The sequence below is a fragment of the Daldinia loculata genome (assembly GCF_022478755.1).
Source record: "Daldinia loculata strain CBS 113971 unplaced genomic scaffold F4817scaffold_9, whole genome shotgun sequence".
NCBI classification, from domain to species: Eukaryota; Fungi; Ascomycota; class Sordariomycetes; order Xylariales; family Hypoxylaceae; genus Daldinia; species Daldinia loculata.
The window spans coordinates 218,759-244,994 of record NW_026054863.1 but is presented as its reverse complement, the minus strand read 5'-3'; the positions used below and the strand labels follow the sequence as shown (position 1 = coordinate 244,994).

General features: G+C 36.7%; 4 protein-coding genes across 4 annotated transcripts; 2 read left to right on the top strand and 2 right to left on the bottom strand.

The window, feature by feature from the left end:
• Positions 1 to 12,062: 12,062 nt before the first annotated feature.
• F4817DRAFT_313243 (uncharacterized protein) lies at positions 12,063 to 14,114 on the top strand (the record flags this gene model as incomplete). The annotated part of the gene is made up of 4 exons (XM_049300220.1): positions 12,063 to 12,271; positions 12,355 to 12,625; positions 12,696 to 12,850; positions 12,953 to 14,114. 4 exons carry the CDS (start codon positions 12,063 to 12,065, stop codon positions 14,112 to 14,114), a joined length of 1,797 nt encoding a protein of 598 aa, XP_049161678.1.
• A 720-nt stretch (positions 14,115 to 14,834) lies between these two features.
• Positions 14,835 to 20,477, bottom strand: F4817DRAFT_329198 (Golgi CORVET complex core vacuolar protein 8-domain-containing protein). The gene is made up of 3 exons (XM_049302245.1): positions 19,764 to 20,477; positions 19,259 to 19,694; positions 14,835 to 19,208 (listed from the first exon to the last, which is right to left on the bottom strand). Exons 1-3 carry the CDS (start codon positions 20,103 to 20,105, stop codon positions 15,091 to 15,093), a joined length of 4,896 nt encoding a protein of 1,631 aa, XP_049161677.1. The 5' UTR covers positions 20,106 to 20,477; the 3' UTR covers positions 14,835 to 15,090.
• Positions 20,478 to 20,642: 165 nt separating this feature from the next.
• On the top strand, positions 20,643 to 22,446 carry F4817DRAFT_299862 (uncharacterized protein). The gene has a single exon (XM_049299781.1). It carries the CDS (start codon positions 20,801 to 20,803, stop codon positions 21,980 to 21,982), a length of 1,182 nt encoding a protein of 393 aa, XP_049161676.1. The 5' UTR covers positions 20,643 to 20,800; the 3' UTR covers positions 21,983 to 22,446.
• A 373-nt stretch (positions 22,447 to 22,819) lies between these two features.
• Positions 22,820 to 25,094, bottom strand: F4817DRAFT_329195 (uncharacterized protein). The gene is made up of 2 exons (XM_049302244.1): positions 24,263 to 25,094; positions 22,820 to 24,201 (listed from the first exon to the last, which is right to left on the bottom strand). The coding sequence occupies exons 1-2, from the start codon at positions 24,541 to 24,543 to the stop codon at positions 22,989 to 22,991; spliced, it is 1,494 nt and encodes a 497-aa protein (XP_049161675.1). The 5' UTR covers positions 24,544 to 25,094; the 3' UTR covers positions 22,820 to 22,988.
• Between the last annotated feature and the right edge of the window lie 1,142 nt (positions 25,095 to 26,236).

The following is a 26,236-nucleotide window of genomic DNA, read 5'->3' as shown; positions in this document are numbered from 1 at the left end:
TTTGTTGTTGGTTTTATAAAATCTTTTTTAATATATTATTAATAGCGTTTTTGGTATTTTTTATTTACGTTTTTATATTTTTGATGTTATTATTTTTGTTATTTGTTATAATGTTTTTATTATCGATTTTTTTATTATTTTCGATAATAAATATGGGGGTATTAGCATTATAATTATCGAGTATAAATTTTACTGCGTTTTTATATGATTATATTTTTGGTATTTTTTCTTATTTTTTTATTTATTGCCAAAATATAAGGATTTTCTAATGTTTTAAAGGTTATATAATTTATATTAATTTTAATGCTAGTAATGTTTCCGTAATATTATTTGGTAATTTACCAAATTTTAATAAAGAATTTCTGTTTATTTGTATAATTTTAAAGTATTTTTTGGTTAGAATGTGTGATAAGATTCTTTTGTATTATTTAAGATTTTAATTGCTTTTTAATTTAATTATATAAATTTTTTGCAATTTTACCATTATTTTACGGTATAATAAGCTGTTATTTGGTTGATTGTAAAGGTTAAATCTTACCAGTATATCGATGATTTTTCTTAGGTTAAACTATTTTTTTAGTCTTACGATATATATTGTTTTAATTTAATATGTTTTTAGGTTTTTGATTTATTTTCTTTTAAGATAAAAGCATTCTTTTATTGCCATAAAGTAAGCATTTTGGTCAAGGATTGTTTATTTTGACAATATGGTTATTTATTTTTAATGGCGTACTTTTTTAAATAATAATTCTCCGTATTGTTTTAATGTTTTGACGTTGTTTAAACTAGCGATATTTTAGGTCATTATTAAATTGGGTTGGTATTTGCTTTAGCTAAATCTTTAAAATATTTTAACCTTAAGTATTTTAATTTTAGGACTTATATTAATTGGTAATATAATTGGAATATAATTATAAGTGTATAACAATTTTGTTTTTAAGGATATGATTAAATAAGAATATATAAATTTATGGTGTAAAGATTATATTTTTAAAGTTTATAACGATGGTATTAATATTTTTGGGTAGTATTAATATTTTTGGGTAATATTTTTGCTATATTAAATTTAAAAGATAATATAAAAGAAAAAAAAATATTTTTGGTAATGTTAGTGGGAGGAATTTCTTTTATGGTTGTTTAATAAGTTTTAATTTTTTGAATTAACTGTATTTATTTAAATTAACTGCATTTATTTTAATTTAGAAATTGATTTTTAAACCAATATCCCAATTTAACATTTAAATTTTGAGTTAATTAGGTATTAAGATTAGTTTTATTTTATTTATTTATATTGGGTTTAATTTTATTCCGTTTATTTATATCAAGTTTAGTTTTACTCCGTTTATTTATATTGAGATTAGTTCTATTCCGTTTATTTGTATTTAGGTTTGGTTTTAAGAATTATACCATTTTGGTTTTCGAAATTGGGGGTGTTGTAGTTGGTGTTTGTGTTGTTGTTAAGATTGTTGGTATGGTTAATTGTGACGGTATGGTTAGTGATTGTGTTAGCGATGATGTGGTTGGTAATTGTGTTGGTAATGATGTTGTTGGTCTGGTATTTAACTTTATTTTGACGTTTGTTTTTGGTATTTCCTTTATCAATTTCCATTCTTTATTTTTGTTTTTGTTAATTTCTTTACATAGTTTTAATTCTTTTAATGTTAATTTATTTGTTTTATTGAATTGGTTAATTAATTTTGTTACATTTTATATTAATAATTTTTTAATATATTATTAATTGTATATTGGGGCGTATTTTTTTTATTGTATAAGGTATTTTAATGTTAGTGTACCTTATCTATTTATCCGCCTTTTTAAGAGTTTTTTAATTTTATAAAATAGTTATTTATTGTTATTACTTTTGATTATAATGCGTTTAGTTTAAGGTTTTTATTTATTATATAAGTTTATTCCTTACGGAATTTTATAAAGTTAAGTTATTAATATAACTTTGTATATTTTCTAATGGTTAAAGATATTTAATTCGTATATTAAATCTTTAATGCGTTTTAATATTGTTAACGGGTTAATTTATTAAATAAACCATTTTCTTAAGGGTTTTTTTAGGAGATTATATTTTTTATGCAGTTTTAAATATATTGTATTTTTAACCTTTTAATTAATCGGTTTGTAAATTTTATCATATTTTATTTTTGCATTGGTTGTAATAAAGTTTATTGTAATTTTTACTTTTTTTTAATATAATTCTTTTAAAGTATTAAAATTAATAAAGTTATTTAATAACTTTATTGTTAAGATTATAGTTTTTGATTTAAACTTATATACGATTTTGTTTAGGTTATATTATAACATTAATAATTTTATATTGTTAGAATTATGTTATAAGGTTAAAATAATATTAATCTATGGTTTTTGGGATGTGGCGTAATGGTATTTTATAATTATTTTAATATTTTAGTTTTTTTTTTTGGTTTATTTATTTATTTGTGGGTGATAGTTGGTTAATATTGTTAATTTTGTTCTTAATTTTACAAATAAGGTTTGCCAAAATTCTAATATAAATTTTGGGTTTTTATTAAATATTGTTTTTACGGGTAATCTTTAATTGTAAAATAAAAAGGATTGTAATGTTAATAATACTTATTGGTTTGTTTTATAAGTTATATGGCTTAAAATGAATATTACTTTTTTATTAAATTTATATATAATAACCATTATTATATCAAAGTGGTTAAATCTTTTGATAAATTATATTATATTTTTTAATGGTATTTTTAATAATTTAATAATAAAGTTTTATACGATTATATAGTATGGTATTATTATTAAATTAATAAGCATTAATTTTTTATAAGTTTTAAACTTATCGTTTTTATTTTTTTGGCATTTTAGGCAGTATTTAACGTATTCTTTTATTTTTTAAAATAGGTTTTATATATATACGCTTTTTAAGTTGTGGGTTATCCTTTTAAGTTTAAAATAATATTATCAATTATATACCATTTTTAACAGGTCTTGCATGCAAGTTAATGGTATTATTAACCATTTTTGGCTAATATTGGATATGTGGTATATAAGCTTATTTTTAAGTTTGTATTTATACCATTTTACTATATTCTTTTTAATTGTTTTTATTATTTTTAATATTTTTTGCAATTGGTATAATTATTTGTTTTTTTTATATCTTTGGATTATTTAAAGTTTGAATATTTTATTAATAGTTAATTTTATTGTTATATAATCGAAATTTTCTACGATATTTTTAAGTATTGTTTTGGTTTCGTTTTTTTATTTTTTTTCGTTTATTAAATTATTGGTTATAAGTAGCTTTAATAATGCGTTGGGTATTAAGTTTAATCGTTTTAATATATAATAAATTTTTAAGCAAAATTATAATAAGTAAGTTAAAATAACCATTAATTTATTATTTATTTTATTAATATTTAATATTTATAATATTATTTGTTTGATAATGTTTTTTGTTGTTTTGTAATTTGTTAATATTATAATTAATTTTTTACAAGATTATAATTATATCTAATATTAACGGTATGTTTATATGAAATATGCTATTTTTAATTTTATTGTTTGATATTAGCTTTTTGTTTTGGTAAAGATTTTAAATAAAAACATTACCGGTTTAATATTTTGGATAAAAATATTTTTTCTATTTTATTTTTGTGCGAGATAAAATATAAAAACGCCAAAACCTTATTGTTTAAATATGTTAATTTTAAAGAATATAGTTTGGTTTATATTTTAATAATATAAGAAAATAAAGTTTGTAAATTTCTTTTATAAGATTTCGAATGTTTAGATTTTGGTTGGTATTAAAGTAAATAAGGTTTTTACTGTATATTTTTTTTTCGCGTTTAATGTTGTTGGTATTTTTTTATTTTTACGTCTTTGTTTTAATAATGTAGTTTTCTTTTGTTAAAATGGTTAGATTTTTTATAAATATTATGGAATATGTTTTTGCAAGAATTTAGTTATTCCTATATAAATTTTTAAGTTAGTTAAATTGGTTGGTATTTTAATTTTTTTAATTACTTTTATTTAACTTTTTAAGATTGCAATTTTTGATTTGTTAATAATAAATTTTAACAATTTTACCAATAAGTAATTTAAAAATGATTTTTTAGGGTTTAAAGTTAATCCAATCTTTTTAAATAATTTAAAAACTTTTTTAAGATATTATTTATATTATTTAATAGTATAGTTATATATAACTACATTATTTATATATGCGTTGGCAAAATCTTCGTATAGGTAAAATCTTTGGTTTATAAATTGTTAAACGTATAAACTTAAGTTTTTAAAATTTATAAATATTACGTTTGAAATTTCAAATCTTTTAAGCAATATTATTATTATTTGATTTTTATGTTGTTTAATAACCGGAAATTAATAAAAAAAAGCCGATCCGTTTATAATTATAAAATATTATTATTTTTTTATTTTATTTACGATTTTTTTCTGTTAAAATATTAGATATACGTTTAATAAAACGCATTTATTTAAAGGTTGTAAATTAATGATAATACGGCTTTTTTGTTTTCTGTTTACAATTTTCCATACTATAAAATATGGGTAATTAAATAGTGTTGGTTTTTTTATTTATTTTAATCTTCCTTTATTATACATTTTATCGAAAGTGGCGTTTGTGAGTTTCTTGTTTTTAACGTTTAATGGATATATTTATTTTGTTTTATATTTATTTTGTTAATTATTAATAAAATTAACGGTTATTTTTTTTTCTTTGGAAATATTGATAATTTTTCGGTTATATTATAAGTTGTAACTTTTTACTATTTCGACTAATTTTTTACTAAATGTTAATAATATATTATAATAATGTATTTTGTTTTTAAATATTATTTTTAAAGTATTATTAGGTTTTTGGACTTTAAGATTAAAAGCTTTTTCTCGAAATTTTAGTTTTTTTTTTTTTATGGTTTACCATAAATCTTTTATAGTTATTATATTTGATAATAAAGTATATAATATATGATTGTTAATGTTAAATTTTTTGGTTAAGAAATTATTGTTAATATTATTATTAAAGATGGCGGATATTACTTAAACAACGTTTGTTTTTTCTTAAATTATTATTATAAAACTATTTGTTATAATTTTGTTAATTATGCCCATTTTTATTTTATAAGGTATTATAATTTCTTTGTTGTTTTAATTAATAAAAACAACTATATAAATAATATTTAATATATATATGTTATATAATACTTTTAGAAATGTAAATGTAAATTTATAATTTTTTTTTTCTAGAAAATTAGTATATTATATTAATATTGTTATTATTATTTTTGGTAAAATAACGGTTTTATAAATAATAATGATTTTACGATAAAAATTTATAAGTATTTTTAAATAGTTAATTATAAATTTCTTTTTTGGATAAATTTTTATTATTATTATCTTTTTAAGTTAATTAATAATTATACTTATATTTTTGTAAAATTTGGTACCGAATAAAAGGTTTAATTTTAGATTTTATTTATATATTTATACGTTAATTTATATATAAATTAATTTTTATTTTTTAAATTTTAGTTTTATAAGTATTTTAATTACGAAATAAGCTTTTTTTTTCATTTTTATTACTCCTATTATTTTATTGACATTTAATGTTATTTATGATTTATAAATTTTATAATTTTTAATAAAAAATTTAAACCAATTTATATTTACTATTTTGTTTAAAGTTTTAAAGTTTATATATATAATTAATTTTATATTATTATTTATAATATTAATTTCAAGGTATAAATATCTTTTTAATTCATTTTATGGATTTTTTCTTGGTTTAATATTAATAATTTTAAGGTTAAAAAAAATATTATAATGTTTTTTATTTATAGGATTATTTATTAAACTTTTATTTAAATTATTTTTTTTTATTTTTTTTTTAAGTATAATTTTCTCTTTTTTGCTAATATTTATTAAATCGTTAAAATTTAATTTAAGCGGTTTAAGTAAAATATATTTATTTGCGTATATATATTTAAAATAATTGGAATAAATATTAAATAATTTGCTACATTTTTTATATGTTTTTTTTGCGGTCTTTATATTATTATTATGTTTAAATGGTAAGAAATAGTTTAAATTTATTTCGGATTTATTATTATTATTATACTTTTTTAATAAAAAATAACTTTATTATTTTAATTTTTCTTCTTTTGTTTTACAGTTTAATTTATCTTATTCGAAAAATATTTTATGCTTTAAAAAATTTCTGCCGTTTTTATTTCCTTGCTTAACCTAATAACGCTAATGTTATCGTTTTTTAAATTTTCCAAATTTGTTATAATAACTTTTTTGTTAATTGTAATTATATAAATTACTTTTATAGCTGTTATTATTATTATAACATTTACTGTTACGATAGTTATTTTGGTTTTTGCCGCGATAATATTTTTTACTATAACGGTAACTGTTATTTCGGTAATTATTGCATTAATATTTACTATTATTACGGTTATTGTTTTTTTTAACTTTATTTTTGTTATTATTTTTACGGTTGTTTTTACGTTTAAATTATTAAAATGTATTATTGTTATTATTATTGTCATTAATTTTAAATATATTGTTTATTAAAAGCTTTTTTATATTATTGCTAATTTTTAAATTTTTAATATAATTATTTAATGTTACTTTAAATTTAACTTTTTTGCTTTTATTAATTATATTATTTTTTTATTTACTAATTTATTTAACAATATATTTGACATATTTATTAATATTAACGTAATTAAATGGATTGGATATTATATATCAAAAATTAAAGTTAAGACTATAATATAATTACTTTATTTATTAAATTTTGTTGTTTATTTAAAATATTTAATAAATTTGCATAAATTTTATGGCCCAATTTTAAATTAATATTTCGTTAAAAGTGTTTTATGCGGTATATTTTAATGTTTACAATATTTTCTACATTTTATTAGGAATTATTTTAAATTTATTAAAAAGTTTATTTAAAACATATTTATTATTTATAAACATTATATCTTAATCGGTTTGCAAAAATATTTTAATATATTAGTTTTAAACTTTTTTTCGGTATAATTTATATATATAATTAATAATAGCTTTTTTGCAAGTTTTATTTGTCTTTACTTATTATATTGCGTTAATAAATAAATTTATATTATAAAAAATAATGTTTTTTCCAATAATAATTATATCTTTTATTTTATATAATTTATTTAGGTTAGGGTAAAATACTTTTATATTTTTTATTTTAAAATTATTTAATTAAAATTTTTATTTGGTTGTAATTTATTATTTGCGTTGGTTATTATATATTTCTATAAAAAATTTATTAATTATAATTAATGTTAAGCCAAAATTTATTTAAAATGTAATAATTTATTTGGCAATTTATTATCGTTTTTCTTTATTAACGTTTAATAATGTTAGTGGGGTAAGTAATTAATTTTAGTTTTTATTACCGTTATTATTTGGTTTTATATTCTTTATTATATTATATATAAACGAGGATAATAATGTGGTTGGTAAATTGTAATATAATAAGATTAATAGGTTAATTTAACCTAGTTAATTTGGTTATAATAATAGTTAAAAAGGTTAGTTTTTATTAAGTATTATAGTTTTTTAATTTGGTATTTTTTGGTAATATGTTTAATATAGTTATTATGTTTTAATTTTTAATAAAACCAAAAGTTTTAATAAAGTTTTGTTTTATAAATTTTATAGTAATTATTATTTTTAAATTTATATTTACTTAATTAATTTTGGTGGTATATTTATTAATATTAATTGGTTTGTAAGTTATAATATTTATAATATATAAAGTTATTTATTGACGTTATTAAATAAGGTGGGATTTTTATCCGGTATAATTATATTTTATGTATATATTATAAGTAATGCTAAATTATTAATTAATGTTATAACGGAGTTAATAACCGATAATGTAAAGAATATTATTATTATTAGTAAGAGTTTAATAATTGGTTTAATATTCCTTTTATTGTTATTTTAAAAGATTTTTACAAATATAGGTTTGATTGGTAATATTATTGTTTAAAATGGTATTTGTATTAAAATTAATGGTTATTATGTTAATGTATATAATTTTAAAAATTCCCGTAGTTAAAAATTATTTTTTAATTAGTGTTTAAGGCTGGGTAAGATTATTTATAATTTTATTAGTATTGGTTTGGTAATTTAGGGTTATATTTATAAATTAATTAAGTTTTATAAAGGTTAAAATATTTTTGTAAAAAATAGCGAAATTATTTTTAGTGGAAATATAATTTTAATTAATTATATTAGGATTTTTGGAACCGATAATAGGATTTTTAACAATAATAATAGGATTTTTAATGTTAATTGTAAGATTTTTATTAACGGTAATAGTATTATTAATGGTGTTAAGACTTTTGGTAATAATAATGGTATTTTGGTTGGTAATATAATTGGTTTGTTTGCTGGTATTGGTATTATGCCTAATATATAATCTCGTATAAAGTCAAATGTTTTACAAAACTTATATAAATCGATAATTTATTTGGGATTATAATTTTTTAAGGGTTTAATAAAGTTTTATGTTTAATGACCTTGTAAAGGTTGTTAAAAACGTTGTTGTTTAAGGTGTTAAAAGTTTTTTGTATGTAAGAGAATTTATTATATATTGTTTTGTGGTAGTTTTTGTACTGCTAAAAGGGATAAGTTTTTTTTTAAAAAGGCTATTATTTTAAAAACGTTATCCGTATTCTTGCTCATTCTTTAGTTAAGGTATTAGGTAATCGGGGTAGGATTTGTGTGGAAAGTACTGGAATCTTTAAAAAGGTTACTTGGAATCCTTAGGAAAGTATGGTGTATTTTCCCAACTTAATCGAGAAGGTGATCTTTTGATTAAAGTAAAAGCACCGTATAGCAAAGGTAAAAATAATGTAAAATAAACTAATTTTAATTTTGATTAAAAACTTAATCGAGAATAACTGGCAATTATGTAAATGTAAATTGTAAAATTCGAAAGTATCGAAAGATTTAAAAGTATTGTTTAATAAATAATTATATTATATTTATTATCTTTTAATTATTTGATAGGGTTATAATATATTTTTAATAGTATTAAAATATTATATAAAGGTTTCGGCATTAATGATATAGTTTTTGAAAGGGTGGGTTCGTGGTGATTTTTTGTGTTTTAACCGTTATAACAAGCAAATTTAAAAAATAATAAAAAGAGAAATAAGAAAATGATATGGTATTTTTTATTAAATATAAAATATTATATTAGTGGCTTAAAAGCTACTTATTAAAGTGGAGCTACCAATTGTAAGGTTTTATTTAATATGAAATTTAATGAATTAAAAAGGAAAAAAAAAGATTTTTTTTATAAATTATTTTAATGATATGGTTAATGTATAAATAAAATAAATATGATAGCTTATTTAATAGCTTATGTAAGCTATTGTAGTAATAATGTTTATCACAAATAAATATAATATATTATTAATTTTAAATCATTTAAATTAAAATTATTTTATATATTATTATATTATATTAAATTATCGTAAATATAATATTTAATTATTTATTATTAAAATTTTTTTACAATAAACGCTCGGGTTTAAACCAGTTTTAAACCACATTTTATAAAATAATATACTTGTAATTTATAAATATAAATATATAAACCATATGTTAAATGGCGTAAATAAACGCAACCCGCGTTTTTACGAAATGTAGTTTAAATTTATTAAAATAAAAGGTAAACAATTTTATTTATATTTTACATATCTTGTAAAAGGTAACATTAATATGTAAGTATGTACTTTATTCGTGCTTACGTTTTGCGTAACTTTAAATCGGACTTGGGTCAGGTACGGTAAGGTACGGCATAAAAAAGTATAAGTGACCCGACTTATGTTTTACTCCCCACTTAACTTTACTTAACTTGTGTAAAAGCAATTTGTATAAAAAATTTAATATGACTTGATTTATGTAAAAGTTTAATAAATTTGTAAAATAAAACTTATTTAATTTATAAATTAATTTAATTATTTATAATTTAATTAATTAATATTTATTAAATATTTATTTTTTTATAAATTACGTTACGATTATAAATTATAAATTAAAGTATTAAAAAAAAAACGAAGTTTTAAAATTAAATATATAAATAAATAAAGTTTTATAATTTTTTTTAATTTTATATTAATTAATTAATATTTATTAAATATTTATTAAATATTTATTTTATTTGGTTTTTTATAACGGTTATTATAATATTTATTAAATATTTAATAAATATTTTATAATAATTTATAATTAAATCATTATTTATTATTAAATACGAAAAACGATGTTATAATTGTTATATAATAATTACATTTTATATATTATGTAATATTTTATAAAAATTCGTTAAATGGTAAAAGTTTATAAATTAAGTAAATTTTATTTTATAAGTTTACTGAATTTTTACATAAGTTAAGTTATGTTAAGTTTTTTACATAAACTGCTTTTACATAAGTAAAGTGGGGAGTGGGGCATAGGTCGGGTTACTTAGTTCCTTACGGCACAAAAAGTGTAATAAAAAAAATAACGTTACGACGAAAGGAAAAAAAAGATAGGATAGGGAATGCTACGTAGGTACCTAACGTATGTAAATTATGTAGTATGGAAAAAAGCAAAAAGTAAAAAAAGGTTACGGCATAAGGAATCCTTTTATACGTAGGTACCTACGTATAAAATATGCATCGGATGCAGTATAGATGCCATGTATTACCTTATATAAACGGACATGAAACACGGGCTGGCCCTAACAGCTGGAAGGCTCGAAGAGGGAGGTGGCGCAGTCCCGATTAGGTAAGTCGCTGAGCAGGTCGTCATTCGTGAAATTTAAATTTAATTTAAGGAACCCGGTGCAGCGGACGGATCTACTTATCCATCTCAAAAAAGGGTTGAAAAAAAAAAAAAAAAAAAAAAAAACCCCGTAAGCTTAAATAAATCTATATATTTATTTCCCGACTGCCTTTTGCGGAAAGACAGACTTGTCGCAGCCTTGCAGCACCCCGTTCCATCCCATCCATCGCCTTTCAAAACCGGAAGGGCGAGATGGCGTACATGTACATGCAGGAGGTGAGTGAGTATAGTAGGCTATCGTGTCGTGGGGGGGTCATGGTTCGGAGATATGGACCGGGGGGGTTTTTACAGTTTGGTGTGAGGCTCAAGGCTTTTAGTGGAAGACCTTATAAGTGCGCAGGGAATCGAACGGCATAGCTACGAAGCAAGTATACGATATGGGGGAGGATGGAGGTGAAGATGAAGATGGAGATGGATATGGATATGGGATCGCTCGGTGGACACTATAAAGCCAGATTCATCTCAGGGTGAGTATTTGCGAGAGCAGAGCAGACCAGAGCAGAGCAGCTTAGATCAGCCAGCCAGCCAGCCAGCCAGCCCATCTATCTCCATTTAGCTGTTCGCGTGTGCTATGTAGATTGCACACATGCACATTTAATATAAGTAAAGGTGGTTCAACGGAGCGTTCGTCTTGGCAGATGCTCGTTTCGGTTTCATGACGGGGTGAGCCAACGGTTGAGTCTGACCCTGCGCCGAATCCTTCTGCCCGATCCGTGGGCCGTCGACGCACGCACGATGCAAAAGACCAAATACCAAATACCACAAGCCACTCTCGGCTTTAGCGAGACCACGGGGGAGAAGGGGACGACGGTCTGGCCCAGGGGAGTAACTGACTGACTCTACGAGAGGATCTATTATTCTGTTGTTATTATATGTGTGATGGGTTAGGGAAGAAGGAATCTAATATTTTCCTTTTCTACTCCTTCTTCTTCTACTTCTACCCTCTACCTACCTCTTGTTTAGGTATATTACCTACGTCTTTCCTTAACATTGTGTTGTACATAATGAGTTTGTGGTGAAGCCCTCTTTTCCTCCAACCCTTTCTCGTTTATTGTCTCTCTCTTTTTTTTTTTTTTCGTTTCGCCCTCTCACTCTCTGTTATCCGATCGTTCGGTGGATGCTCCGGCCAGCAACCGACCATATATATACATTCTTTTTCGTTACAGTAGGCAACCATGCATAGCTTACTGCCTCTCGCCTTGACCTGCTGGTCGCTGCTGGCGCCGGTGACTGCTTCACCTCTTTCGGATTTGCTTATGCCTTGGGAACGACGCGATATTCAACCTGCGCCGCGGCCGATAAGGGCGAGGTCTATGATCAAGCGCGATGCCGATACCACCTTTAGTTTCGACCACGACTTTTCAGATGTGACTTTGTTTTCAGGGTATGTGATTCTTTTTAACTGCCTCTCTCCTATATCTCACTTATATAATTATATTTGCAAACATATATGCTAACCAGTAATAGTGCTTGGACCGCCGCAAAGGGAGTTGATATCTCGCTGGATCTATCCTGCAGCGAGTGCAGTACTTCCGGTACCATCAGGGCGTCTGCTGAATTCCCGGATGATCTCGGGGACTTCCTCCACGACATCAAAGACTTGAACCCGCTTAACGACGCCAGCTTGACGATTGGCTTCGAAGGAGTTGGTGCTACTATCGGCATAAGGCTGGCCGTCGACGGTGATGGCCAGTTCACCATCCCGCTATTCAAGTCCGAGACACCCCTCGGCATTTCAGTAAGTCTGGAAGCGGAGTAAAGCCTGTGATGTCAAGAGGCTCTGTAGACTAACAAGAGAACGAATATAGGGCCCTGGATTCGAAGTCGGTGTTACTTTCAACGCGGACCTCATCGTCAGTGTGACGGCCGAGATCTCAACCGAGACTGGTTTCGAAGTTACTATCCCTGATGGATCGTCTTATAAGATACCTCTCGACCCTAGCATCCCCAACACTGCCAACTTGTAAGTTTCTCCTACCTTCATCCCTTACCCCTGAACTATCAGATCAGACTGGGAAGCCCAAATCAAATTCGATAAGAATATAATTTCTAACCACCACCACAGCGACGGCGCCCAGACGACTCTTCTCCCCTTAACCGTTGACGCTCCCGCTGAGATCACCGTGGCGCTGCGTCTGCGTGTCCAGGCCGGTGTAGATCTACCCGGTAACAAGCTCTTCGATGCGCAGGCCATCGTCGGCGCGTTCCTGTACATCCCCGAGGTGACACTCACGGAAGAGTTCTCGCAACAATTCGACCGCAACGGCAGCATCACCGAGGCAGGCGAATGTCTGCTTCCCGCGTCCGCGGATATTAACATTAACGCAGGCGTGTTCGTCGACATCGGCGCGGACGTGGCCAACAACCCCGTTGTTGACTTCAACCCTACGCTCAGTACTACCGTCTTCACCGCGTCTACTAGCACTTGCTTCTTGACTGCCACCGGAACCCCCGAGCCTACTCCTGCGCTGGGAACGGGCAAGAAGCCCGTCGGCACGGGTATCCGCACTCGAACTAGAGCGTCGTCTAAGACGAAGGCGCCGGCCAAGCCCACCGTCACGAGAAAACCACTTGTTACTGGCACCGGCTCGACTTCTCTCGCACCTCCCGAGATGACGCCTCCAACCTCTGTCTTGGCCTGCCCCGTGCCCCTGGTTACCGAGAAACACACGACGACAGGCAGGTATACCATCACGGAGTGTGCCGCCCAAGTCATGAACTGCCCAGCTAGCTTGACTCAGATCGTCGTCGTCGACGACACCGCCACACTAACCACAACACACTGCCCTATCTCCGCAACCGGCGCTCCCTACGCCAACGCCACCACCCCTCTCCAGCGCGGCAACCCCATCCCGCTGAACAGCCTAACGGCACCAATCGTCAACACCCTATCCATCGACCCTCTAGTCGTCGTGCCCACCGCAACCAGCGTCCAGGCCACGCCTCGCGCCAAGAAGACCCCCGAGCCGGAGCAAGAGCCAGAGCCAACCCCAGCTCCAGCTCCAGCCCCAGCTCCTTCACCCGCCGAGCCCGCCCCCACGGAACCCGTAGCCCAGGACGATTCTGCCCCAGCTCCGGCTCTTCCCGCAGACGCGAACAACAACGCCGCCGTCCAGCCGTCTGTCATCTACAAGACCAAGACCGAGATCATAACTACAACCCGGTGCCCCGACGCGCACACCAAGCGCGCATCGCCATCGCTGCGGCGGCGTCGGGCTATCTACTAGTCTTTAGTCTCTAGCCTGCTCTGGCTCTAAGCCGAATGGTAGTCTAGGTTAGTCCATGGTACGTCCTGCTGAAACACGCGGATTGCCCAGACAGACTAGACTAGACTAGACTAGACAGATGCAAAAAAAAAAAAAAACAATCACCCCCTAAAAAGGGGTTAATATCTATTTGTGTAAAAAGTTGTCACGACCTACCTACCTAGGTCGTATGTAGTGTATAAGATATGACGATGAAAGGAAGGGAAGGGGGGTATTTTGTTTCTCTTTTTCCCACGAGAGATATATGGAATAGTTAGGTACCTAGATAGAGCGAGATACCATAGGCGAACAGACAAATGACGGGAAAGAGAAGCTCTAACCCAGCAGCTCGAGGCCGTCGCGAACGTACAGCGTTTTCTTCTTCTTGTATATAACTTTGCGCATTTGTAATTTTATTCAAAAGGACATAGATTCTTCGAGGACGAATATTGATTGACCATTGATTGTAGCGTCTTGTGAATTTGAAAAGTGCCAATGTCAATGTAAATTGCTCAGGGGGTGGGAGAATTGGTGGGTCTCGATTTTGGTGACTGGCCTTCCCTCATTTTTGACGAAAGAGTACCCAGGTATAAAAACCTCAAAAACACCACAAACTATCACGTACGACCATAGAATCTGGAAAACTCGGGATCCCGTCCGCTCTCCCCTAGATAAGCCCGATATCGCCGGATTAGTAGTTGGGTCGGTGACGACCAGCGAATCCCCGGTGTTGTACGTTTTGCCATTTTTGCCCTTTTTGCATCATGTTTTGCTGTAATGTAGATAGACGATAGACGATAGACGATAGACGATAAACCTATACGAAATTCCAGACGTCTTTAAACATCTCCAACATTATATTTATACCGCTCAATCAAGTGTCGACGGCTTTGTAACTATCGTAGTGTACATCGTAAATACAACGGCCAGACCGTGCCTATCTTATCCTTTCCCCATCCTAACCGTCAATAGGACATCTGTAGTCTGTCTCGCGACCAAACTCGTCCACTTCTCTGTGGTCTCCGTTCGCTGTCCGCTTCGCTTGTAGCGCGTCTAGACAAGCCTTGTGGTATATATGTCTGCAAGCTAAGACGACGAGTGGACCTAGGGGCTGGTCTTTTCGCCGTCCATAAGCGTCTCCATTCGACTCGAGAGCAGAGCCATGGATGTCCTGTTCACCGTTTGCCGTATGCCTATCTATTGAGCTGGGACCATCGCTTCGTTCCGTGCTTTTACCTTTCCCCTTTCCGTTATAGGATTCGGCCTCTTGCGGGAAATCGGCCTTACCCTTTCCGCGCGCGATAGACCGACTGAGTAAGGCGGCTTTCTTTTCCTCTCGCTTCTTGTTTTCGATAGCCTGCTTCTCCTCCCAGGCCTCGAAGACATTCCCGGAAACTCCAGGACCCCAAACTCGCTTCCCACAAGCCTCGCACGTGGACCCCCTAGGTCGCCATCCCCGTTGGCGGAGCTCCACCGCTTCTTTAACATTGACAAACAATTGCTGCTCGAGGAGCCTATTTGAAAGTTGTAGTATAGATTCCTCATATGCATAGGCCGAGAATATCGAAGTTAGAACAGCTCGCAGGTCGGCAAGGTTAGGGGAAGTGGCGGCTGCGCGAGTCAAGAAGGCTCGGAGGATCCGGAGGAACGTGAGACTACCTCCCGAGCTTGCTATGCGATTGGTAGGAAGAACACCATTCTGAGTGGATGTTGCAGTCATAAGCGCTGTGAATGTGTGCTGTACAAGTGAGCGCAGGAGTCCTACTAGCTTGTCGCTATCAAGGACCGGTGATGGAGAAGCAGTACTAGAGACTCTAGTTGGTTTAGATGGCGCAACGACAGATGATAAACGCCGCGTGATCTGGACTGTGGTGTCTATTAACTCAAGCCATAACGCTTCATCGGGGGAAAGTTCGATAGGCGATGGCGAGTTTCGTCGGCCGGCCGCATTGATCTTCTTAGTTGTTTTCATCTGTCCCTGGCATAGCCAGATACCAACATGCGTATATTTCTGCAGCCCTCTGAGCAGATCTTCGGCAGCTCCTTTGACGTCTATATCCTCAGAATGCTCATCTTCATTTGCCACTAATCCCTGAAGAGCCGACTCCAAAGTTTCCAAATGTTTAGTTAAGCGGCCCATAGCGTCTTGAACTTGCCCCTCCCGGGCCATAAGAATAACTACTGCGTCGATTACTCCTGTGTCTTCCATAGCCGGCAGTAATTTGTCTAGCCTAAGATTTGTAGCCTGTACGATGCCGACGTAATCTGAGACATGGGAAGGATCATACCGACACATGAGTTGTACATATTGTTCAATGAAATCCCGGTCTAGGGTCGCAGCTGGTTGTCTTGAGGTTTCGGAGTCAGGTTCAAGTAGAGCTCGGAGGTACGCAAACTGCAGTTCTGATCCCTCCTCAAGCGAGTTCAAGACGAATCTATGCAAGTTAGGTGCGTACGTAGCTAGGGTCTGGGCAGCTTGGATTGGGTCAAGCTCGGCTAAGTCCCGTGAGTTATTTTTAATAACATCGTGCACATCTTGAATCTGTTTCTTAGTGAGATTAGCTTGGGGGCGTAGGCACTCTGCGACGCATTCGAAAACGTCCATTTGGTCTTCCGGGTCCTCGAAGTATGTTTGTAATAGTTTCCCATACTGTTTGTCATTCCTGTATATCCGCTTTAGGATACGATAAAAACATGCCTTCTTGAATAGGGGTATCGTTGCTGATATGTCTGGTGGCTGGTATATAGAGAGTAGATATTCCGCACTCAACTGGGCATCTTCGGCGAGATCTATGCCAGGGTAGTTGCATAGCCCAGCCAAGACCTTGTCAAGGGTAGAACCTGGTATGAGAAGATATTGTGGGAATTTAGGAAGGTTTCGCGCGATAAACATATCCAGATATATAGTATCCTCTGGTGCAAAGTCGCTTGGATTCATGATCTCTAATAGGATGGACACGACATACTGGCGATCGACAGTCAAGCCGAAAATTTGCTCTTCTGGTAAGTCTCTTCCAGTGCCACCGTTGAGTTGTTTCTCCTGAGACTCGTTCAAGAAGGGATCTTCAAAGGCTTCGTTCATCGCGCTTAAAAAGCTCGGCGCATCATACTGTAGTATCATCCTGAGATACGGGAAAGATGGTTCTTCCGCTTGCTTTGGACGAGTGAGAAATACTTTGCTGCTGCCTTTAGGCCAACTTATGCTCTTCCCGGAAAAGAGAAACCAGTAAAGCTCTGCCTTGGCCCGGGAGGCCACTCCGTCTTCCATCCTACCACCCGTAGGATAGATCCTCCCAGTTAGCGTGTAAGAGAGATATGGGAACATCTTAAGGGCATTAACTCCAAATATCTCATCTTCCATTAGATCTCCAGAGTTTGTATATTCGGTGTTCTGCACTAGAGGTATCAACAGAGTAAGTAGGTCGATAAGAGGCGTGATGTAATCGGATAACGCCTGATTCCAGACGTATATAAGGGCATCATAAAGGCCATGCTGCTTGCAAAGCGAAGTTATCTGATCGATATCAAGGGTAGTAGTTTCCATATGACAAATAATCTCTTCTAGGCGGCTTTCCCAGCCTTTGCTGACATAGTGAGTAACCATGGCCTTGACGGCGGTTGGTGGCACAATTGATATCGTCTTTTCGAGGATATACGGTTCTAATACCTCCAAAAAGACACCTTCGACGTCGGCGTCTTCGTACCATTCGTACATCTCATCAAAGAGGAAGTCGAGGTCCCCTACGCTTTGACAGGCGATAAAACAGGTTTCTGCAAGTTGTCGTAGATGCTGATCATCTACTGAGGCCTTGTTCTTTTGCCGTTGACCAAATGCATATTTCAGAGATGCACTCATGATCTCCATTATCTTATCACGTACCATTCGATGCCTCAAGGCAGCATCTTCAGGAAGGCCGACTGTTAGCTTATTTGCATCCCCTGTGTAGTAAGTGGTTGCTAGCTGTATTGCACCAATGTAGTCGCCGTTCTCCATCAATGCTATTAATCGATCAGCCCAGTTCGATAACGCACCGATGGATACGTCATTGAATCCTAGCAGGAAGATGCGGCCCTTGTATGCCTTGAAACTCATGTAGAAAGCATCTGCGACAACACCATGCATTGATGTATCATCTTCATCAAGCTGCTCAACTAGATTGTGTAATTGGGCGGAAAAGAGATCAGCGTGATATATGTACTTATGGATGAGATCGAAAGCTTCCGTCATCCTCATCGAGCGGTCTTCAAGAACAATAAGTCTCTGCGAGATTGTCAGGACGGTCAAAACAGAGCGACTCAGCCACTGGACTGCTACAATTGATTCTTCGCACGTCCATCTACTACGCGCCTTGAATTTGAGGGCGGGAGGCTTATCTTTGCCATCCGTAGGTACCTCATCCACGTCAAGAACGGTGAGCACATTCGACCAGCAGTAGACCAGTTTGACTTTGGACATAGTGCTACCAGTGACAGGGTCGGGGACCTTCAATTTGACGGCAGGAAACCACGCCAAACAGCCGGTCATGGCACTGTGCGGTGCTACGTCTTTTGGTCTGGCCGATTTATGCTGAGTCTGCGCAATTGGTGTCGTCGAGACTATGACAAGTAGATAAGGGGTAAGCATTGCCGTGAGGCCCATGGTGTCTGTTGCTCGTTCCACATTCCCAAGCGGCAATGGAGAAAAGGCTAATACGGTGCTAGGCTTCAGGGGCTTCCCTGATGTGGGAGGCGGAGCATCAGGGTAGCGGCCCAATATCCTCACCGTCTTGACCGTCCGTCCAAGAGCGCCAGTACCTCGAGTCGCAAGGTGTGAAAATGCCATTCCGCGGTCGTCGGCGGAGACTAGGGCAGTGTGCCTAGTGCCTAGGAATCCTATATGGGTTATTGCTACATTAGGCATATGGCCATCCGTCGTCCGGTTTTGCAACTGGGTTGAGTCAAGGGGTGGAATATGGAGGAAGGGCCGAGACACTCGGCTAGTGTCCCACGTGAAGATGTCGCCGCTAGCATGACCGCTGCCTATCGTGGTGTGGTCTGCAGAGATAGCGATGGCGGTGATAGACCCGGATTCAACAGCTGTGACTAGTTAACAAATGGTTGTAAAAGGGGCTAAAAGCAGTACAAACCTTTCGTGCCTGGGCCGATAATCATCTTAAGATTCTGATTATAATCAAACATTAGGATTATGCCTTTGGAGGTGCCCAACACGATGGACGCAGAAATAGCTATACACGTAGGTGAACCAAAGTTACGCTTCCCAGCTTCGGAGAATACCTGTCCGTTTAGTTTCTTTAGCTTAGTCCATCGTACTACTTCCCAAGGGGGCGTGGGAGTTTCGGTTTCGCCGGATTCTAGTAAGAATTGGCTGCTCATGGATGCCTGTCTGCTATGTCCCGCAAGAAAAGCAGGCGACGACGGCCGCGGAGATAGCGCCGAAGGGGAGGCTATACGAGATTGGAATCGTCGGTCGAAGGGTCTAAATGAGGGCGTAGGACTGCTAAGCCCAGGGCGAGAAGCGAGAGAGGGCACTCTACTGCTCCCAAGGGAAGATATCATGGAGCCCTGAAGCTGTTAGCTAACCTATACTCTCTCCCTCTTCTTAGTAGAATCGTAGCAAGTATAAAAGCTTACTTGAACCGAAGGCGAATCGTCGGGTATGGAAAGCAACGAATCGATAGGGCTCCCGGCTCTTCTAGGTAGACCTTCGCTGGATCCTGCTTCCGAGACATCATCCCGATTTCGTAGAAGTTGACGATACCGGTTCGCGACAACCCCATTTCCAGTAGGCTGGTCGGACACAATGCTCCCTAGCTCTCCATCAACATCCTCTTCTAATTGCTCTTGTTCCACCTCACGTTCCGGCCTAATTGTCTCATCGTCGCTCGATACCCCCTCTCCATCAGGAGACAGATCTAGATGATCATCGTCCATGCTGGCAGCCCCATCGTCTTTCTCCGGGGAAGGCAAGCTCATCGAGACGTCCACATCGGGCGCATGACTTCAAATATGGTCGCTACTTCTTGTATTATTTTGCGCCGTGGCTTTTAGATAAGTCGGCTTCACGATCTCGTAGTTATCGAGACCACTCTTACTGCTGCGTACTATGCGTACCTAGTAAGCTCGAAGCTTTAGGTAAGTATTAGCTCTACGGCTCTATCGGACGTGGAAAATTAGACGGTGATTATCGATACAAAATCGCGGGGTGGAGGACCGTATGGCAGACGGGTTTCTCTTTAAGCTGTCTGTAGGAGTAGAGGAAGAAGTGAAGTAGTACAGGTGTTTTATCAGACGCTATTGCAGCTCCTCTCAAACCCATTCATTTACTGTACCTAGCTCAGCCTTACTATTAGCAGGCATAGTGAATGTAGGAACAGGGGGCTGCTAAGTTCAGTGAGGAACATCACCAATCATAAACAAGGTTCCACTAAAACCCGCTTAATGATAAGCGCCGCACGAGCCAACAAGACGGGGATCACAGGTGTAATCGATATCTTAGCTCATTTGACATCAGCATAGCCTTGCAAAAGGTACGGAATACATTTTTGTTTAGTACATTCTTATTCTATCGATTATTTATTAGTTACATACCATCAGACTTCCAAGATCTCAAGTCGTAATTGACTACAAATCCTAACTGCTAACATTAAATCTATTTGATTAGTTTCACTATGTCGTCCGTAGGGCCTCAATTGCCACCGCACCTTTCTAAGCGCAAGCGTACTCCAGAAGACGAATCAGCAGATTCTCCTGCCGCAAAGCTACGAGCTACAGAAGGAGCGCAAACCAACCAGGACGAAATAGATCTCGACAGCGATGATGATGATGATGATGGCTATGGTCCACCTGCTCCTCAGCCAGCAGCAAAAACATCTATAGGGCCTACCTTACCGCCCTCAAACACAGACGAGATCAAATTAGACGACAGCGACGACGATGACACCGGTCCATCTGCTCCACCGCCACCTACGAATACTCGACCATCTATAGGACCTACTCTCCCGCCCGCAAACAAAGATGAAATCCAATTAGAAGACAAAAACAACTCTTTCGACGACGAGGCCGCACCAGCACCACCTCCAGCCCCCCCATCCGCAAAACGCGTCCACGGCCCCGCGCCTCCACCCGCCCCCCTCTCCGAGCGACCAACCACATCCGCCAACTCAGACTCAGACTCAGACTCGGACGACGACGATGACTACGGCCCCGCCCTCCCAACATCAATCTCCCACATCCAACGCCAAACCCAAGCCCGCGCCGCCGAAGAAGCCGCTCGCGCAGCCGAAGCAGCCGCCGGCCCCCAGCGCGACGACTGGATGCTCGCGCCCCCAACCGCCAGCGGATACCGCGCGCCAGACCCAACCAAGCTCAAAAACCGCCGTTTCGCAAGCGGTCCGCGAGCGGCGTCCAGCGCCGCCGCGCCCGGCAGCGAAATCAGCAGCATATGGACCGAGACTCCCGAGCAGAAGCGCAAGCGCCTCGAGAACGCCGTCCTAGGGCGCAGCGACGACACCACGCAGGCGCGGACCACGAGCAGCAGCGGCGCCGCCCGAGGTGCGGGTAGTACAGCCGCCGCAGACGCTCCCCTATCGAAAGAAGCCCAAGAGCAGCAGGACCGCGTCCGCAGCTACACCGAGGCGACGCGCGGCCGCAGCCTGTACGAGGAACACCAGTCGTCGCGGCAAGGGCGCAAATTACAGGCCGACGAGGAGGAAGACGATCCGAGCAAGCGCGCCTTCGACCGCGAGAAAGATATGAAGCTCGGTGGGCGCATCGGCACCGCGCAGCGCCGGGAGTTGCTGAATCGCGCTGCGGATTTCGGCGGGAGGTTTGCGAAGGGGAAGTACCTCTAGGGGGGTTTGGTGGTTGTCTGCACATGATTGGGTATAGAGTATAGGTTTGAATTAAGGGAAGTGCCTGAAGTAAGAAGTGAAGGGGATAGAAGATGGAGAATAGGGATATATTTAAGTCAAATTATGAAGATACCCATATCCACGAACTAAGGGGCTGAGGGCAACAAGATCTTTCATGTATAGAATTGCATCTAAGCCAAGCTTATACTATAAAGAGTATGATACAACAATGCACTCGAGGCCTGATCTGCCACGAATCAAAATATGAATATGAATATAATCCATTCATCGCAATCTGCTTTCTAGCATTGCTCTCTTCCTAGCTTGCGTATTTGCTAGCTAACAGAGGTAGATAGGTACATACAAGGCTCACGCAGGGAGTCCTCCTATTTCGACAACACTCCCACCTCTCCTTTACTCCTTTGGCTCCGGGGAACACTGAAAAAAAGAGAATAGCAAACCCTCTTGCCTCCCTACAACGATACGATACGTATCTGCCCTCAACTAAAACTCCTCAAAAGGAAGGGGGAAACCCTGACGTTTATACTGGGAGAATACCTCGGAACACCGCCTACTCCCGCGAATCAATGCATTGCGACGCCCGACCATGTTTTTCAGTCCTTCGCCCTCAAAGGTTCGGGGTGCCGGCCGGGATCAACCTTGAACAAAAACCTAAAAGTAATGATGAAAGTCACTGATTTCCCCTCCGTCCGCAACGCAAATTCCTCAATAATTTCGTGCCCGCCGGCCTCCTACCGTATAGCCTCCGCGACTCTCTCCGGGTCGGCAGGTAAGCTGGGCGATGTGCTGATCTTCAGGCGGCTAGGTGTTGTTGTTGGTGGTGGTGGTGGTGGTGGTGGAAAAAGAAACTTATAGAAAGCAGATACAGGGGTATGCGGACTCATTTCGCGATGTCGTATACAGGATATGGTTGAAAAGACTATGAAACAATGCAATATTTATATATTCCTTGGATTAAGCCGATGTCTATGGATATTAAAATTCCTCAGTTGACCGCGGTCGTAGACGGTCGTACACCCGCTTCCAATTGTGACGGTGTGGTGTTCGCCCCGCCGTTGGCACCAGAAGCAGTCACCCCGCTTGCATCGGGGGCTTGCCCGTTACGATCCCTCCGCATCAGCTCATTCAGTCGGAATGGTGGGAAACGACCGCGAACTCTTGAAAAAATCCCGGCGTTCTCCGCTGCAGCTGGCTGAGGCTCAGGTTGAGGGTTATGACGACGATGATGATCTCGTGGGTGTTCTGAGCGATTTCTTTCCCATATCCGTGGTTGCCGGTTGTAATTCGCCGAATCCGAACCGACACCTCCGAAGCGACCCGCAATCATACCACGCGGAGCCCCCCGGAAGTTACTCCATGATGTGAATGTGCGCTGCGGAGACCTCGGCATATTCATTCGGCCATTGCTTCGGGATGGGTCGGTATTGTGAGATGTAGGATTTGCCGGATCACCGTCTGCAGGAGGCGGGCGTGGCTTAGGTGTATAGTAATCTGCCTTACAGAGGGGACACGACGCTCTCCGGTTGGTCAACCAAGGGTCGATGCAAACAGCGTGGAAAGCATGGCCGCAAGTCAATCCACGAATATCGTCGTTGTCTTCGAGTGTGTCGATACAGATTGCGCACGTATCGCCCTGAGTACCTACCAGTTCGGGAGGCAGAGCAGCGTCTATGTGTTCGTCATCATCATCCTCTTCGTCGATACTCGCACGATGATCATGGTCTTTCATTATTATACTTTCCGCGGTTTGCGCATGGGTAAGTGTGTTGTCACCAGCTGGGTTACTGTCGTGTGTGGTGTCCTGGCTCTCTTGGCTGGCGTGCGACCTTTCTCGATCCGTAGGGTTTGGGATAGGGCTGGGATTAGTGTGATCCTCGTTTGGTTCTTGTTCTTTGGACGCTATTTCCGGCACGATACCTTCAACGCTTCTTACGCTGTTGGCGCGGCTGGGCGGGGCAGAGACACCACCAGCAGTAGGCAACCCTTCGCTTGCACGTACTGAGACCCAAGCCTTGTATTTCATCATAGGAAATTTATCGTTGACTTCATCCATCGTCATCAACTTCTTTTCTCGACGTCGACGATGTGGTCTGGCGGGCATGTTCTCGAGGTTGATAGGTTCTCCATTTTCATCCAATCCTCGCAGCTGTCGATTGCGTGCATTGTAGCGAAAGCAGTACTTGACACCAACGATAATCCTATCCCAAATGTTAGATTGTGAAGCAGCAGCCGACGGCTATGCCGCTAGATATGGCTCACCAAAGGTTGGTAAAAACGACACCAAACCCCAAGGCCACAAAGAATAGCAGAGGGGAATTAGTTGACTGGCCACCATTATTCTGATCGCCGTTATTGGTGTTACCCGTAGAAGGCTCTGGAGTCGCGGGAGGCGAGGCTGTCGATGGTGTAGGAGTGCCAGATGCAGAACTAAAGACCGAGGACGTCGGGTCCGCTGACGAAGCGGCCTGTCGAACTTGATGTTCAATCGCTCTTGCGACAAAATGAGCGCCACCCGCCAAGACCTGGTTGAAATCGGCCATCTTCGCAAATGAGATGACTACAATTGAAACAAATATCGGAACTGCCGATTAATCGTTAAGCGAGGGGGTCATCGGCGAAAGGCCTCGACGAAGAATCGTATCAACACTGTCGTATCCTGAGCAAAGATGCCATTTACTGTCAAAATCGCCGGGTGGGGAATTGAATTGAAACACGATCTACGTCCTCTCTATTTTTCTTTGCGATTATGCCTTCGAGAAGGAAAAAAGGAAAAAAGCAAAATAGCAAATGATACCGATCGTCGCAATATCCGCGGGCGGGAGTGCCAAGGTACGGGTGAAGTTGGAAGTTGGCAGAAGATTAGAATAGTGGAATAGTGGAATAGTGGTCAAAGTTGTAATGTACGTTATTAGTTTAGGCCTTCAGCCAAGGGAAAAAGGGTGGAGAAAGAGGTGCGACCATAAAAAAAGGACAAGGGAACTTTGTGGATGGAGAAGCGCATAAGAAGGAAGGATTTGGGGGTAGAAAGTCTGACTGTTTAGTCCGTCAGGTCCTGTGATAGGTACACTGATACGTAGGTATGTAATAAACTCGCAGCTGCGCAAGCAGCCAACTTTGAGACGGAAGTGGGAAGTACATACATAGCAGACGCTGCAGACGGTCCTTGTCGGGGCTGGACGGGCTAGGCTTGCTGGGGCGGTTTTGGACGCTTCGGCTTCACTGATAGGTGGTGGTGGAACCGCAATTACCCAATCAAAAGGTTAGTCCCAGTACCTACTCTAGCAGTCTTGGAGCAGGAGCACTCATGTCTAAGCCAGACAAGGAAATAGAGACGTAGCTCGAGTCGACCCGTTTCGGCTCCTGATTTTAGACCTTGAATGAGATGTATCATTGTCCAAAACTGTCATTCAAATATTTGTCAAATCTACATACATACACTACACTATTTGCCTAAGTACCTAAGGTACCTACTCAGCGGTGCAGATCAGACGACGACACCTAAGCAAACAATGATTTTACGACATAGACGCCCGTATGCATATTGTCTTATTACATCATGAACCATTCACAGTAATCATGGTGGGAGCACAGGACAAATGATCCACAATGTGACTTGCAGAGACCCAGGGTTAGTGAGATTGTTATTGGTACAATTTACTAGTACAATCTACTAGGTACATAAAATTAAGTTTTAAACCGAGTGGTATCAAAACGCAAAATAGTTACCTAGCATCGTTTGCAAGATAAGATCGTTTATCTGATAAGAAGGGCTAGTTAGACTTTATTGCGGTTTCAGAATCTCGAAATTAAAACAGGTCGTAGGTACAAGGCTCTTCAAACCCCACGGTTTCGGTAATAGTGGCGGTTTTCAAATCTCCTTATGTATGGGAGTACTAATTTCACATTCCAAAACATATTATTGTTAGTTGCGCAGGCATTCTAGATCTCCAGGGAGATGTTAGATGGGCGCTTATGATACAGCCTGATGTATAATACACCCTCTTGTCCAACTAGTATTATAAACTAGGTAATAGCGCAAGACTAAGTGTCTCGAGGTCTATTCTACTATCCAATCTCTTGCGCCGCCGTTGCACTTTATAGACACCCTAACGCGAAAAAAGAACCTGGTTAGAAGAAAACGATCTTAGGCGTATTAGTGTGCTACAGCATAATACAGAATAGAATATGATTGCTGCACTTGACATTTCCTATCGAATTATCGTGTGTATAGTA